At 40.5% G+C, this 16,934-nt stretch overlaps 1 protein-coding gene across 11 annotated transcripts in view; it reads left to right on the top strand.

Moving 5' to 3' along the window:
• Positions 1–16,934, top strand: part of CNOT1 (CCR4-NOT transcription complex subunit 1) — a 108,152-nt gene that overhangs the window by 35,993 nt on the left and 55,225 nt on the right. For 10 of the 11 annotated variants that reach the window (XM_034788742.1, XM_034788734.1, XM_034788736.1 and 7 more), the window contains exons 9-17: positions 5,787–5,913; positions 6,309–6,419; positions 7,015–7,185; positions 7,738–7,865; positions 8,744–8,984; positions 10,610–10,729; positions 11,648–11,770; positions 12,002–12,153; positions 16,649–16,799. In XM_034788742.1, the coding sequence (XP_034644633.1) occupies positions 5,787–5,913; positions 6,309–6,419; positions 7,015–7,185; positions 7,738–7,865; positions 8,744–8,984; positions 10,610–10,729; positions 11,648–11,770; positions 12,002–12,153; positions 16,649–16,799 (1,324 nt within the window). The remainder of the gene's footprint in view (positions 1–5,786; positions 5,914–6,308; positions 6,420–7,014; positions 7,186–7,737; positions 7,866–8,743; positions 8,985–10,609; positions 10,730–11,647; positions 11,771–12,001; positions 12,154–16,648; positions 16,800–16,934) is intronic. The other variant, XM_034788739.1, reaches the window with a different exon arrangement.

Raw genomic sequence — 16,934 nt, 5'->3', positions numbered from 1 at the left:
TGACCAGGACAGTGATGGTGACAATGAAATGCTATCAAAATAAAGAACTCAATAATAGTGAGGGATTTCAGTTATCCCCATATTGACTGGAAACATGTCACCTCAGGACGAAATGCAGAGAGAATTTCTCGATATTTTAACTGCTTCTTGGAGCAGCTGGTACAGGAACCCACAAGGGGAGAGGCAGTTCTCGATTTAGTTCTGAGTGCAGTGCAGGATCTGGTCCAAGAGGTAACTATAACAGGACCACTTGGAAATAGTGACCATAATAACATTTGACATTCCTGTGGTGGGAAGCACACCTCAACAGCCCAACACTGTGGCATTTAATTTCAGAAAGGGGAACTATGCAAAAATGAGGAGGTTAATTAAACAAATTAAAAGGTACAGTGACTAGAGTGAAATCCCTGCAAGCTGCATGGACACTTTTTTCAAAGACACCATAATAGAGGCCCAACTTAAATGTATTCCCCAAATTAAAAAACACAGTAAAAACTAAAGAGTCACCGTGGCTTGGCTTAACCATGTAAAGAAACAGTGAGAGAGAGTCCTCTTTTAATAAAGTGGAAGTCAAATCCTAGTGAGGTAAATAGAAAGGAGCATAAGCACTGCCAAATTAAGAATAAAAATGTAATAAGAAAAGCCAAAAAGGAGTTTGAAGAACATTTAGTCAAAAACTCAAAGGGTGGTGGTGTGTGGTTTTTTTTTTTTTTTTTTTTTTTTTAAGTAGATCAAAAGCAGGAAGCCTGCTAAACAACCAGTGGGCCCCTGGACAATCGAGATACAAAAGGAGCACTTAAAGACGCTAGTCATTGTGGAGAAACTAAATGAATTCTTTGCCTCAGTCTTCATGGCTGAAGATGTTAGGGAGATTCCCAGACCTGAGCTGCTCTTTGTAGGTGACACATCTGAAGGAATTGTCACAGTTTGAAGTGTCACTGGAGGTGGTTTTGGAATTAATTGATAAACTTAACAGTAACAAGTCACCGGGACCAGATGGTATTCACCAAAGAGTTCTGAAAGAACTCAAATATGTAATTGTGGAACTATTAACTATGGTTTGTAAACCGTCCTTTAAATAGTCTTCTGTACCCAGTGACTGGAAGGTAGTTAATGTAATGCCAATATTTAAAAAGGGCTCGAGGTGATCCCAGCACTTACAGACTGGTAAGTCTAAGGTCGGTATTGGGCAAATTAGTTGAAACAATAGTAAAGAATAAAATTGTCAGACACATAGAAGAACACAAAATTGTTGGGCAAAAGTAAACATGATTTCTGTAAAGGGAAATCATGTCTTACTAATCTATTGGAGTTCTTTGTTCCCACAAACATGTGGACAAAGACGATCTAGTGGACATAGTGTACTTAGATTTCCAGAAAGCCTTTGACAAGGTCCCTCACCAAAGGCTCTTACTTAAATTTAAGTTGTCATGGGATAAGAGGGAAGGTCCTTCCATGGATTGAGAACTGATTTAAAAGACAGGGAACAAAGGGTAGGAATAAATGGTACATTTTCAGAATGAAGAGGGGTAACTAGTGGTGGTCCCCAAGGGTCAATCCTAGGACCAATCCTATTCAACTTATTCATAAATGATCTGGAGAAAGGGGGTAAACAGTGAGGTGGCAAAGTTTGCAGGTGATACTAAACTGCTCAAGATAGTTAAGACCAAAGCAGACTGTGAAGAACTTCAAAAAGATCTCACAAAACTAAGTGATTGGGCAACAAAATGGCAATTGAAATTTAATGTAGATAAATGTAAAGTAATGCACACTTGAAAAAAATAACCCCAACTATACATATAATATGGGGGGGGGGAGAAAGGGGAGGGGCTAATTTAGCTACAACTATTCAGGAAAGATCTTGGAGTCATCATGGATAGTTCTCTGAAGACGTCCATGTAGTGTGCAGCGGCAGTCAAAAAAGCAAACAGGATGTTAGGAATCATTAAAAACGGGATAGAGAATAAGATGGAGAATGTGTTATTGCCCTTATATAAATCCATGGCACGCCCACATCTTGAATACTGTGTACAGATGTGGTCTTATCTCAAAGATATACTGGCATTAGAAAAGGTTCAGAGAAGGGCAACTAAAATGATTAGGGGTTTGGAATGGGTCCCATATGAGGAGAGATTAAAGAGGCTAGGACTTTTCAGCTTGGAAAAGAGGAGACTAAGGGGGGATATGATAGAGGTATATAAAATCATGAATGGTGTGGAGAAAGTGAATAAGGAAGTTATTTACTTGTTCCCATAATACAAGAACTAGGGGCCATCAAATGAAATTAATGGGCAGCAGGTTTAAAACAAATAAAAGGAAGTTCTTCACACAGCGCAGTCAACCTGTGGAACCCCTTGCCTGAGGAGGTTGTGAAGGCTAGGACTATAACAAGGTTTAAAAGAGAACTGGATAAATTCATGGTGGTTAAGTCCATTAATGGCTATTAGACAAGATGGGTAAGGAATGGTGTCCCTAGCCTCTGTTTGTCAGAGGGTGGAGATGGCTGGCAGGAGAGAGATCACTTTATTACCTTTTAGGTTCACTCCCTCTGGAACACCTGGCGTTGGTCACTGTCAGCAGACAGGAAACTGGGCTGGATAGACCTTTGGTCTGACCCAGTATGGCCATTCTTATGTTCTTAGGTTTTTAGAATTTCCCTTTTATGCAAGTTGTCAAGCTTTAAACACAGGCGAGTGTTCACATGAAGATCTGTATTGAGTTTTAGAATGCTGGGCAGGAAGAGCTTCACAAACAGTTTAACTTGCTGCATGCATCAAGCTTTTAGTCATGCAACATTGTGAGCAGTAGTGTCAAGGAGTGGACTGTTTGACTATACTGCAGAACTTCCGCAGCTTCCCTGCCAATACCTTATAGCATGATTATCCTTATAGCTGCCCCAGAACCAAGTACCTGCCAGGCTTCTTGTTTCTTACTGTAAGTGAAGAACTTGTATGGTCAATACTTGTGATTGCCTTCAGTTAACACATTAATGTGCCATACTTCACTTTTGAACAAGTTCTGAGGGTACATCTGCATGGCAAGCAGAAAGTCTGAGTCCTGTTCTACAAACTTGGGCTCTCTACAGAACTTAAAAAATAGCTGTGTAGATGTTCAGGCTTGGGCTCTGAATCTCAGGGGTGGGATTGAGTCCAAGTTCTAGCTCACACCAAGTGTTTACACAGCAATTTTTAGCACGATAGCATGAGCCCAGGTCTGTAGACTTTGTCTCTGAGACTTGCTGCTATGGGTTTCTGCTTGCTGTATAGACATACCCTAAGAGTCTGCCGGTGGTTCTTAGCCAGAAGTGAACCTGCAGCTCCGATAATTGGAAACTCCAGAAGAACAGGTCAAAAGACTTGGTGAACCCACCCCAGAGGTGATGTAAGGTACACTGAAGATCTGTGTGTACAGCATCTAGTACAGTGCAGCTCCTCAGTGGTACTGTAATACAAATAACCCCCCTAACTCCTCACCAGGAAGGTGGAAGAAGCAATTGGGATCTAGTTTGAAGTCTGTCAGATTTGGATGCTAAGTCTTTCTGTTCTCCTCCCTTACCATTATCTGTGCTCGCTCACTTCAGTTTTTAGACCCATATTATTGCAGGATGGAAGATAGTGTGCAGTGATTACATGGCAGCCTGCAAATAACTTCCGCAAGATGGCCACTACCAGCAGCGTTCTCAAATGCCAGTTTTAAAGGGACACTTAGATTTGGCTCAGTCCAAATTTAATGTGTGGTTAGATGTTGATAAAGCTTATAAAAAGCATAAGACTCGTATGATTCCACACCTAAGTTCCCTGTAAGCTGTACTGCTGCGCAGCAGCCTATTCAGTGCCGCGCAGGCGCTCAGGGAACCCGCCCAACCAACCTGCTAGAGGAGGGGCATGCCATAGGTACAGACTTCCCCTCTAGCTGGGGGTGTGTGCGCCTGTGCGCGTGCGCTAGAAACAGCTGTTTGCAGCAGGCAGGAGCCACTGGGGAGGAGGAGTTGGTCAGCAGATGAGAGGTGGTGGGCGGAGCTTGGCTGCTGGTAGGTGTTGCTCAGCAGCACCTGCTAATCTCTCTGTGGGTGCTCTAGCCCTATAGCACCCATGGGCTTGGCACCTATGGGGGTGCCCCTCCCCGGGCCCCAACTCAGCCCTGGACTAGCTGGGGGAGGGGCAGCCCCAATTCAGCCCCAGATGGGACCTATCACAGCCCCAGCCCTGGAGGTGCTGCAGCAGGGAGAGGCGCCTTCTCCTTCCCCCCCCACCCCACCCAGATGTTGCTGGGGGGAGTCCTCTCTCCCCACTGGAGCATCCTCCTGCACCCCAGACCTGAACCCCTCATCTCTGGCCCCACCCCAGAGCCTGCATCCCCAGCCAGATCCCTCACACCCCTGCACACCAACCCTCTGCACCAGCCCTGAGCCCCCTCCCCATGCCGAACGCCTTGGCCTCCACCCCCACCACATGAATTTTGTGTGCACCAATGTGAAGGTGATGTGTCACACCACCTCCTTATTGGTGCACATAACAAAATTCATTCTGCACATGTGTGGGGAAAAATTAGAGGGAACACAGATCTACATTTTAAAAATTTCTTCTGAATACCCTTAAACATCTCCTCGCAGTGTTTGAAACCCAGAGATGGCATCCAAAGGTGAAAATAACTTTGGTTTAAAAATACCTTAGTTTTAATAATTTAGATAAACTGCATAAATATAAGTTTTCCCAGTTCAGATAAAAATCAAAGGTATTCCTAGTCATAGTCCTAGATTAAAGGAAACTCAATCACTTTTTTTTAACTTGTGCTCCTATACACTAGGTAACTGTCTAAATTTTCAGAGTAAAATGAACTTTGAAGGATATAAAGACCTGAGCTGTAGGAAACCATTTAATTTGCCTTTTGTATTTAGTTCCTGAAGTTAGGTCAACTGCTAAAATATTTCATGAGTTGAAATTCCATTGTGTAGTTATATTAAGATGACCTTGGTCTAATTGATGAAAATTTGACAACTGTAGAGTGAATTTATACATGTTAATTTCTCACAAAGCATGTAGTCATGGTCTCAAATACCTGTTGCAGATGGGTGGTACTTAATGAAGTTTCTGTAACCGTTGAGTACTCCAACTATGTCAGAACCTAAGATAGTGTTCATGAGTAATCTACCCGTAGTCTTTTGACCCCTTTCCTGTCTAATGGAGAGCTGAGAGTAGCAAAATCCTAAAGTTTAATTTGCATGAACTATATGCAGTGGTCAAATACAGGTCACATGGTTGTTACTTAGTGGAGATCTATGGTTTTGAGTTGAATATATGGCGATTTCCCAAAATATGTTTATAAACTTGCATAGAAATCCCGTGTTCGCAAGAGTTATCTTGGCCTAACATAAATACAGACACTCCCCGGCAAGACCCGACTTACACAAATCCGCACTTACGGAAAAAGTCCCATAAGCTAGAAATAGGAGGGTTTTTTTGGTAATGGTTAGATATATTTCCGACTTAAGCAAAATTTGAGTTACACAAGGCGTTCCGGAATGGAATGCTTGTGTAAGTCGGGGAGTGTCTGTAGTTTGAATTAGAAAGCAAGAACCCTTCTAACTGAAAACATTGCAAAGCCAACCAGTCTTGCACTCCTTATTGTATGCAAAATCAGGTTGAAATAGCTAACTTTTTGTTTCAATGTTGGTTACCTTTAATCAGAATATCACACTCTAGTCCCTCTTGTGTTATGCTGGTTGTCATGGTGAAACTTGCTTTGGTACTGTGATCAATGTCTATTTCTTCTGGTTATATTTTTAGTGTTGAAGAATGTCGCAACATAATCATGCAGTTTGGTGTTCGGGAGGTCACAGCTGCCCAGGTTGCCAGGGTTTTGGGAATGATGGCTCGAACTCATTCGGGGTTGACAGAGGGTATTCCATTACAAGTGAGTAGTTTTATTGAAGAGTGGTAGTAAACAGTGTACATTTACATTTTAGTGAGAAGAGTGAACTTGTCACTAAAGCTGGGGACACTGGGAGCTGGTACTCCAGGATTCCATTTCTGGCTCTGCCACTACTGTTACCTTAAGCAAATCACTTAACTTGTATTCTTCACTTCACATTTCATTCCTATTCTGCAGAGGGGTATTGCATCACAGTGAGGCATGTCTGTAAAATGCTTTGATTCTTAGGTGAAAGGTGCTACTAAAAGTGCAGAGCTCTTTCTTCCTAGCTTACTTAACGGCTTGATTTTGCTCATAATGCAGGATGGTCTGAAGCTCTGGTTTCTGGCGTTTGTTTAAATTTAACTAGTATCTGATCAGATGCATTTAATTTGCAGTCTATTTCGGCTCCTGGCAGTGGGATCTGGAGTGATGGGAAAGATAAAAGTGATGGAACGCAAGCCCATACCTGGAATGTGGAGGTCTTGATTGATGTTCTTAAAGAACTGGTAAGTGTGTGACTTCTTGCTTGTAATATATCAATATAGACCATTTGTAATTAGTATTCAGAGCAACCAGTAGTCAATTCTGGTATACTCTTCTCAGGAGTAGAATACTAGCATTTCTGAACTGAAATGTCTTTATTGCTTCACTTGAATAAAAATGTGTCAAAATAATACCACAGGAAACTAAAGGTGCAAAAATGGCTAACTTTAGTTATTTTTTTTTTTTTTTTAAGACCATTCCATGCTGTTTATTCCTATCTTACACCCATCCTAATATGCCCTATTCCTCATCACAGAAACCTTTATAAGCACTTTTGCCTCAAGGACTATGCACCTTGCATGGAAGAGAGGAGCACTTAGCCAGAATTCAGAGCCTGTAATCTTTTCTGGTTCCGATGTCACTAATTAAGTTTGTCTAATACTCTAAGATCCTATTTTAGTTAAATTACAGCTGAGCCAAACTATTAACTATTTGTGCTGAAATTTTTCCATTGAAATGCACTAATGATCATTGATGGCCTGGTGCACTTGCAGAAAGTATTGAGGAATGTTTATGGATGTTACCTTGATGCTGGGTAACCTGTTTTACTGGTTGCAGAATCCTAGTTTGAACTTCAAGGAAGTAACCTATGAACTGGACCACCCTGGGTTTCAACTTCGTGACAGCAAGGGTCTACAGATTGTGGTGTACGGTATCCAAAGAGGGCTCGGCATGGAAGTCTTCCCAGTTGATCTCATATACAGACCTTGGAAACATGCCGAGGGCCAGGTAGGCTTATTTTGGAGCTGTTGCCAAATTAATTGTACTGGGCAGTTTACATGCTTAACAGTTACAATTGTACTGGCTTAATATCTCTGTGTAGTAAGGAACATCATTCAGTAGTGAAACTAACTTAAATAGACTAATCCCAGAACTAAGAATGAATTTGCAAGACTGTCTGGGAGTGACTACAGACCCCGAGCACACATCTTAAGTATAGTCTAGTCAACTGTATAACTGGTTTATCTGAAGGCTTAAGGGATATTAAAGCACATTGAGTTGAAGGGCACCACACATTCTTGTTCGGGGAAAACAGTTACCAACGCTATTCCCGTTTGTAGTCTAGATGGAACTGGAACTATGTTCAATAACTGTGTAGTGCCAAGGCTTTAACCTGGTTACACAATAAGATTAAAGTCCTGGATACAGTACAAACTGAGGTGCAAAACACACGCTAACTTTTGAGTCCCTTCTGAAAATCTCTCCTGGTGGTTGAGGAAGAAAGAAGGTATGCAACTTTTGCTGAAGATCTAACTTGATTTTTCTGAACACTTGTTCTAGCTCTCCTTCATCCAGCATTCCCTCATAAACCCGGAGATCTTCTGTTTTGCTGACTATCCCTGTCATGCTGTTGCCACAGACATCCTGAAAGCACCACCAGAGGATGACAATCGAGAAATTGCCACATGGTAAACCTGGTCACATAGTTGGATTTATGTTCTCATAAGTGGAGGATAAGACTAATTTGACAGTTAAATGTGGCTTTTTCAAATGACTTGAGTTTTTTAGCTGCGCACATATTTTAGCAGATGAGCCATTCAGTATCTTGTGTATAATTAGTGCTTGGTTCTTGCATTATCAGAGCACTTCCCACGTATGCCCATAGTAACACTTGTAAAGCATGCTGCCTGTTGATCCTTCCACTGGTGTCTTTAGCTGTCTGGGAGAGTTCCTACTAATGTGTTTTGGGAGTGCTTTTTCACTTCTAAAAATGTATAGGTATTCTGTTCAAGAACAGGGTTCTATGATGCAGTTGGGTGTCTACTACAGAAGTAGAAATATCTGGGAAACACTAGACACACATACTGAGAGCTGACTACAGGCAATGGAGATAAAATTTTCAGCTGTCTTTTTTTTTTTTTTCTTTTTCCCTTATTTCCTCCCCCCCCCACCACACACACACACCCCCCCCCCTCCCCAGGACACTGGAGGAGCTTGCTCCAGGTACCTGAAATAAAACATGAGTTTTTAAAGTGTATACATATAGCCACAGTTTTCAGTTGTATATTCAACCTGAAATATCTCAGTTGGCGGTGGAGGTTTTTAATCCCTCTTCACCACAAGAGTAGTTGACTGACCTTTTTGAGCCTTTTATTAAATGCGGAGTTTAAATATTTAATGAAAATCAGATAGGAATATTCTCATTGCAGGCTCAATTGGGTTCAACAAAGCTGTAAAAGTTGTATGAAGTTTGCTTATTTAAAATTGGCATTTTAATAATGTTTAGCATTGCCTGCAGACCAGAATCCTGTTAGTCATCTAGTATGTAACTTTGTGTTTTTGTTAGGAAGAGCCTGGATTTGATCGAGTCTCTGTTGCGGTTGGCAGAAGTGGGGCAGTATGAGCAAGTTAAGCAGCTCTTCAGTTTCCCTATCAAGCACTGCCCAGATATGTTGGTATTGGCCTTATTACAGATCAACACTTCCTGGCATACCTTGCGCCATGAACTCATCTCTACACTGATGCCAATTTTCCTTGGCAACCATCCCAACTCTGCCATCATTTTGCACTATGCGTGGCATGGACAGGTAAGTGTTTCAATTGAGTACTCAAAAGCTTTGATTACTTTTACTTTTATTTTAGAAGCTTGTGTTGGATTGATTTGGCAGCTGGAACAGCAAAGCATTGAAATGTCTTCATTTATGACCAGGGTAGTATAAAAATGCAATACTTTCTACAAAATATTGCAACTCACTGGTGATTGCTTACCACTTGGATCTTAAGGCAAACTGCTGAGACTTGGTCTCTTTTTCATTGTGTAAATAAGTACTCTTTAACAAAAGATCAGCTTAGGAAACTCAAACTTGAATATAGGCTCAATATAAGACCTTGTAAAACTAAAGTCTTGCTGGTTGGTACATGGAGTGTTTTTAAAAAAAAAAACTCTTCTTCTATTACTCTGTCTCCTGTAATAAGTACATTATCTTGGGATATAAACTGTCAGGTTCAGGCATAAGCCCAATTGTTAACTAGAGATTGGCTATTCCATAACTATACATCGTGGGCTGAAATATCTGTACGGCAGTATACTTTACAGATGTCACACTTGTCTGATGCAATGTTACAATTCCTGTATTTGTTAAACTGAGAGCTGTCATGAAGTGGCTGCCTGTGTATCCTTTTAGTGTATGCAAATGTGAGGCGCTAAATGAGTACATAAGCAGACTGTTTTGGGGTTACGTGCTGCCCTCTCCATGCTATAGCTTTCACCATTGCTACCACTGATGGAGCTACCCAAATGGGAGAGGTAAGGAAAAGATGGCTGTAGTTGAGACCTATGTCTTTTGGCTTATCTGCATTAGAAGAATCTTGTGCTCAAGTACATCTGAACAGTGAAGTTCAATGATACAAAACTGACCTGGTCCTGGTCTAAACTGACTGTGAAGTCATGGTCATTCAGCACTGTCCTTCATTTCAAGCTCTCCCAGTTGTGTTGTGGTGGTTTTGTTTACATTAGGAAAATCTCTTAAATTGAAGGGTAGGGTTATCTATTGCTTGACTGGAGAAAGCCTTCTGCAACAAAGCATGAGTTGAGTAAAGATCTTAACTGCAAGATCTGAAGTTTTCCACTGGCCCAGGTTGTTGCATAAATGCAGAACATTGGTCTATCTTTCATGATGCAGTTCCATCAGCTGGTAAAATTAAGTGCTCCCAAGATGTGAACAGCTAGACTTTAAGACCCTTGATACCAATGAAAAGCTGATTTCTGTTTTGTTTTTGGGATCTCACCCCCATTCTGTCTCCAAGAACATGAGATGTGGTATTCCATTACATAAGTGTAGATGGCATGCTACAATAGTTTATTCCAATCTCCATTCCTATGTGAATGGGAAAAGAATTAGACCGGTTTACTGGTGGAATAACATGGGATGTGAACGCAACTGGTTTCACCATTAAAAGAAAATTCAAAGATGTAGAATCATGTCTAAGTGGTGAGTTTAGGTTCTTACAGTAGATTATCTGAGTGAAATATAACTAGTATTAACTACAGAACTTGCATATAAACCATTAAAACTGTGGTGTATAGGTGAAACATCTGCATAAGTGTGTGAGCAAGCTATTCCAAATGTAAACTTCTGTAACAACCTGAAGTGTGGTGGTTCTTTTAAAGGCAGCTCTGTATAAAGTGAAATCACAATTTAACTTTCCCTAGGGCCAGTCTCCTTCAATACGCCAACTTATCATGCATGCAATGGCTGAATGGTACATGAGAGGGGAGCAGTATGACCAGGCAAAATTGTCACGCATTCTCGATGTTGCCCAAGACTTGAAGGTGAGTTCTTTGAGAGGCATTTGTCACTTCGTGTGTTGTGTATGAACTTCATGCCCCTTTTTATAAGGGAGACTAAACTAGCAAGTGATAGAAAGCTAGAAAGAACTGTATTGCTAGAATGTCTGGATTCAGATGTTGGCATAAGTGGGTATCAAGACTATAAAAATGATCTAGAACTAGAAGAATAGTTTCAACAGATTCTTACTTTTTTTGAAGATGCTGGAAGTGGGAGCATAAGAAACTTACTCTAGAAAAGTAAACTTGTTTAAAGATAGCACAGTTGTACTTAAGTATGTTAAACAAGTGACAATGGTTCAGTAACTTTCCATACTAGTCCACTGAAATTGTATGTGCTGTACAGTTTCAGATGACTTATTTTTGAGGTATTTATCACCTTTTTGAGGTATCTGTCACCTGTTAAAGTGGATGTAACAAATTTGGGGTGTCATTTGGTGTAGCTGGACAGACTGCCTTCTGAAAAAAAATTTCTGTGCATCAACTACTGTTGACCATGAGGCACATTCAGAATGGATGTGAAATACTCCTGTGTTGCGCTCAGGGAGTGATAAGATTTTTTTTATTTGATTTCTGTGGTATTGCAATAGAAACTGAGTAACCTTTTTTTATTATTCTGCCACTTATTGGTAAGGCTTCATATTAAGACTGTAAAAGCCCAAGCACAAGGTCAAGTCTAGTTGAAGGTAGTGTCATGCTTTCAGATCTAGAACCACTTGCTTAGTCTTATAAGCAAGACATAACTATGAAGCTAATAGTACCAAATTTTTTTGTTGACCAAGAAAGCAGTAGCAGCATGTTGTAGCAAAACTCGTCCAAAAAGTAGGTGGGGAGCAGAGATCGTGAAAGAATGGGTAGGGTAACCTGATATTTTGACTAGTAGTCTTATTTTTTTTTCTTTAGGCCTTGTCAATGCTGCTAAATGGTACTCCATTTGCCTTTGTTATTGACCTTGCTGCACTTGCCTCTCGACGGGAATACCTCAAACTTGACAAATGGCTCACAGATAAAATTCGGGAGCATGGGGTAAAGCAGGATTTTTATTTCATTTCTGCATTTTATTTTTGGTGACTTAAGTCACTATAACAGTTTTAAGTAGTATTGAAGTTGTGGAAAACTTCTTTAGTCTGACAGTTCAGTGACAATGTTGAACTATGTAATAGCTTAGTGCAATTCTTTCCACCTTGCAATTGCTAAATTTGAAATCATGGCTGGTATGCAGTCTAAATAGAGATTAAAATAATTTCTCTTCCCCAGGAGCCCTTTATCCAGGCCTGTATGACCTTCTTAAAGAGACGATGCCCATCTATTTTGGGGGGCCTTGCCCCAGAGAAAGACCAGCCCAAAAGTGCTCAGCTTCCTCCAGAAACACTGGCAACTATGTTGGCCTGCCTACAAGCTTGTGCTGGGTAAGAAAATTGCACGCTTATGGTAACTGCATATGCTTGAAGACTCAGCTGCAAGTGTCATAGTTGCAAAACTATCTTAAAACTGAGGTTTGGAGTCCCTTGGTGCATATGAAAGATGGGGCTGTACCATTTAGAGCCAGTCCTAGATTGAACACATGATTGGCTGTATCTTATTGCTAAACTCCTCTTGACAGTACTCTCAAATATTAGGCATAAGCTAAGAATAGTTTATCTCTGGATTTAGAAAGCTTTAGTCTGCATAGTTGTCACTTAAGAACAAGCAATAACTTGGCTGTGCTCTGAACCCTGATGTTCCCTGGGGTGGAGAACTAGAAGGTCCAGAACAATCTTCTCAACCCTTTACTTCCTCTTAATTTTTATCTAAGAATCTGAACCATTTGCACACTTTCAGCAAAATTACTAAAGGAGACTAGATTGAGAAGAAAAGAGTCTTGTGTGCAGGCTTTCTTACCAATTCTAAATGATCCTTTGCAAAGTTAATATATGCAGAGATACTTAAATTTTAAACCTAGAATTTGTTACGTAATGTACTTCTGGGGTCAGTCTGCACCAAAACATTAAAAATTCTGCAAATTTTATTCATCAAAATAACACACTATAATCATGCCAGTTTCAATTATTTTGGTCATGTATTTCAAAATACCTGTCAGCAAGTGTCTGTAACGATACAGAGAGATGCACAAATTTCCCCAGGAGTAGAGTTACAGAAATCCCTATCACAACCTAGTTCCTGTTTCTCTGCCCCCTTTGCCTCCCCCTCATCCCCCAAGAATCTAGCCGTACGTGCCCCCCATATCCCACCCTAAGCCTAGGGATCCAGAGGGAGAACTGCCTGATGCTCAATCCCATGCTTGCACAGAGTTTTCTGTGCGCTGCCCTCTCCTTTTCTCAGGGCATGCTGGCAGCTGCCAGGAATCTGCTGGGTCCAGTGGCGGCTAGCAGCATTGAAGTCCATTTCTGTGGGGAAAGAAAATTCCACATGCACGTTAATTTCTGCAAAATTCTGCATTGCGCAGTGGTGCAGAATTCCCCAAGGAGTAGTAATGTTATAAGATGAAAAAAGTCTTCAATTTTACGTGTTTTGAGGTATATCCATTCTTTTTGCTGCCTAGATGTCAGGACATTAGTAGGAGAGATTCTTGTAGAATTCATGGCATATTAGGTTAACATTGGAGTTTTCAAACAGGGTGTATTGACTTCAAATCACCATTAATAGGATTTAAATCAGCAAGTAGGAATCATTAATTGACTTTAATCATGTTTTGCACTTGTATTTTTTTAGTTATTTTCCTAAAGAGAGGTTGATCCTCATTGGTTGATAACCATTAAAACAGATTTAGTTAAAATTAACAAAGTTATGTTAACCTGGAGGATACATCATAACTTACCCATTATTCAAGCAATTAAACAGCTTAATTGACACTTATTCAGATTCTTAATTTGAAGTCTTAGTACTTTAGAAAATAGTGGATGATGCATTTCTCTTAAATAATTTTTTTGCTTGTGATTTGTCTATTTGTATTTCCATCTAAACTTAATTTTATTAAATAAAATTAAATGTGCTGGAAATGTACATGGTTTCACTAAACTTTTTTTGCATTTAAAACTGATTAATGAGTAAAGGAACTATTCACTAGTTAGTAAATTGAACTGATTTCTGATCACCGTGTCCTTCAAGATTATGGAACTAGTAGATCTCATCCTTGCATCTAGTTTGTATACATGTTTTTTTTTCCTTTTCCAATCTAAGTTCTCCTGCTTTTTTTTTTCCCAACTCCCAATTGGCTCACCTAAGGTCTGGTCTATACTACCTGCCTGAATCGGCGGGTAGAAATCGACCTCTCGGGGATCGATTTATCGCGTCCCGTCGGGATGCGACAATCGATCCCCAAATCGGCGCTCTAACTCCACCAGCGGAGGTGGTAGTAAGCGCCGCCGACAAAAAGCGGCAGAAGTCGATTTTGCCGCCGTCCTCACAACGGGGTAAGTCGGCTGCAATACGTCGAATTCAGCTACGCTATTCACGTAGCTGAATTTGCGTATCTTAAATCGACTCCCCCCTGTAGTGTAGGTGTACCCTTAGAAGGAATTAGTCATTGACCTGAAGTAGTTGAATAAACTGAAATGAAGAAAATAGTCTCTGCACCGGTCTACAGCTGCTTTAGCACTTCAACAAATTCTCGTTCCAGGTTGTTAACTAGTGACGTCCACCAATTCAGTTATTTGACTTTCTTTAAGACTTGGCATCAAATGTACTGCTTAATATTTTTTGTATTTCATTTAAATTATTTTAATTTAAGGCCTTAACATAGGGTGTCAACTTCAAATTTAATTTAATGGGTTTATTTTTTAAAAGAACCTGTATTTAATTTCAATAAAATATAAATTCTTTTTAGTTTTTATCCAAGCTGGCTTCAGACTTTCATAAGTGTGAGCCTTATTTAAATAGACTCCATAACGAACAATCTCATCCTCACATCCCCATAGTATCCATGTAGCAACTACAGCAATGGCTTTCTTAAAAAGAATTGCTCAGAAAGCATTTAATGTAACTGACTCTCTTGATGTGACTTAATTGCTACAAATGAGTGCATAAGGAAGGATGGTCTAGTGGTTAGAATCATAGAATATCAGGGTTGGAAGGGACCTCAGGAGGTCATCTAGTCCAACCCCCTGCTCAAAGCAGGACCAATCCCCAAACAGATTTTTGCCCCAAATCCCTACATGGCCCCCTCAAGGATTGAACTCACAACCCTGGGTTTAGCAGGCCAATGCTCAAACCATTGAGCTATCCCTCCCCCTCTTAGCAGGGTTAGCCTCAGACTCTGGAGACTTAACAGAGTGGGGACTTAAACCCAGTTTACTTTGTGACCTTGAGCAAATCACTGTCTCTTTTCCTCAGCTCATCTGTAAAATGAGGATAATAGCACTTTCCCTACCTCTTGGGTGGTGTGAGGATAACTGTAGTAGAGATTGTGAGGTGCTCCTCCTACAGTAATAGCTGGTTATAGATGTAGAATAGGCAATACTTTGGGCTTGCCTACATGGGGGGCATCCAGGATAATTAATCCAAATTAACTAAAGGTATGAATTGGATTTCATGCAGTTCAACTAATCCACTTCCCTGTGTGGATGCTTCTGTTCAGAATTGAAGTGACCATAATTCAGTTTAGTTTAATTAGTGAATTAAGAAACTACATTAAGGCCATTTTAATTCTGATCAATCTGTGGAAGGGGAGAGAAAGCACTCCTACAAAATTCTGAAGTCTGCTTACTGGGTAGCTGCTCGCTTTTCACAAAATGTGGGTGCTATAGCTAATGTAGAACAAGGGATTCTTTATAAAAAGACTTGTCGTAAGAGGCAAATGACAAGTCTAGCCTTGGATCTATTTCTATATGAGAAGGCCAGTTGTAATATTTCAGAGGATAACAAATTAGTAGTTTTATCTTCTGACTACTTACTACTGTGTAAGGTCTAAGAGCCCACTGAAAGATGCCCTCGTCTTGGGCAGCATGCACTTTTGACATTTACTTAAGGCTTTCTGAAGCAGTACAGCCCTTTTGTTTTTTAGAGATCCCCGTGCCAAGAAATAGACTAGGGCTTCCTAGGAGTCTGTTCTTTTTTTAACTCTGTTGTGGAAAAAATGCATATTCTGTTTTTAGGTGTGTCTTAATCCTTGAAGTTATTCAGTAGTGTATCTAAGACATGAGTATTGACACAGGATAATAAAGTCTGGAAAACTAATTTCCCTATCAAGACTGTCCTTTTTCTATGTATCGAATGGAAATCAAATAAAATGTAGCTAAGATTCAATATAGTACAGTTACTTATGAGGAACGGCACTTATGAATTGATACCCTGATTCGACTTTACGACGCTCGGTCCTGCAATGTAGTGGATTGTGGTTCTGAGTTACGATGTTTCGACTTACAAAGCGGTTTTCAGGAACCAGTTGTCGTAAATGCGAGGACTGCCTGTACACCAGAGGGGGCAGGGTTTCATTGCTTGCTTAGAGCTATAAGGTACTACTGCTAATTACTCCTTATGTTCCAGTGCCTGATGAAATGTGGATCTGAAAACAAGCATCTTCTTAGCATGAGGGGGATAAGCATATTGACTTAACAATGTAACTTTTCACTAAAGATGGTATCTACAGTCACTCAGCCATCTGTTTTGGGTTTAAGGTCTAGCGTAAGTCTTTTAGAAAGACACGCTGCGGGTTTGTAGGTTCTAGAAGTCTCTGGAGTGCTTCAAGTCACTTCTTAGTGAGTCTAATGAAGAGCTACAACAGTAGGGATAGTCAAATTATTGTAAAGTAATTGCAAAATCTTAACTTTTATCTGCTTCTCCAAAGCCACACTTATTGCCTGTCTTGAAATACATGGTCCCGCTTGCTAAAGAGAAACTGAACAGGCTGGATTGGCCAGCCTCAGGAATGCCATATGGCTTATCACCTAACTCTTCTCTGCTCAGGAGCGTTTCTCAGGAGCTGTCAGAGACCATCCTCACTATGGTAGCCAATTGCAGTAATGTCATGAACAAGGCTAGACAGCCACCACCTGGAGTCATGCCAAAGGGACGTCCACCAAGTGCTAGCAGCTTGGATGCCATCTCTCCTGTACAGGTAGATAAATGACATGCTACAGTTTCAGAACAGTGATAATTGGTATTTGTGTTTGCTGCATAAACTGAACTCTGGTAACTGAACTAAATGTCAGTTGGCTCCCTTAAACTACTTGTACATGCATGTCTACATAAT

Source organism: Trachemys scripta, chromosome 13, assembly GCF_013100865.1.
Source record: "Trachemys scripta elegans isolate TJP31775 chromosome 13, CAS_Tse_1.0, whole genome shotgun sequence".
NCBI classification, from domain to species: domain Eukaryota; kingdom Metazoa; phylum Chordata; order Testudines; family Emydidae; genus Trachemys; species Trachemys scripta.
Note: the sequence above shows the minus strand (reverse complement) of the source record. Positions and strands in the feature narration are given on the sequence as shown.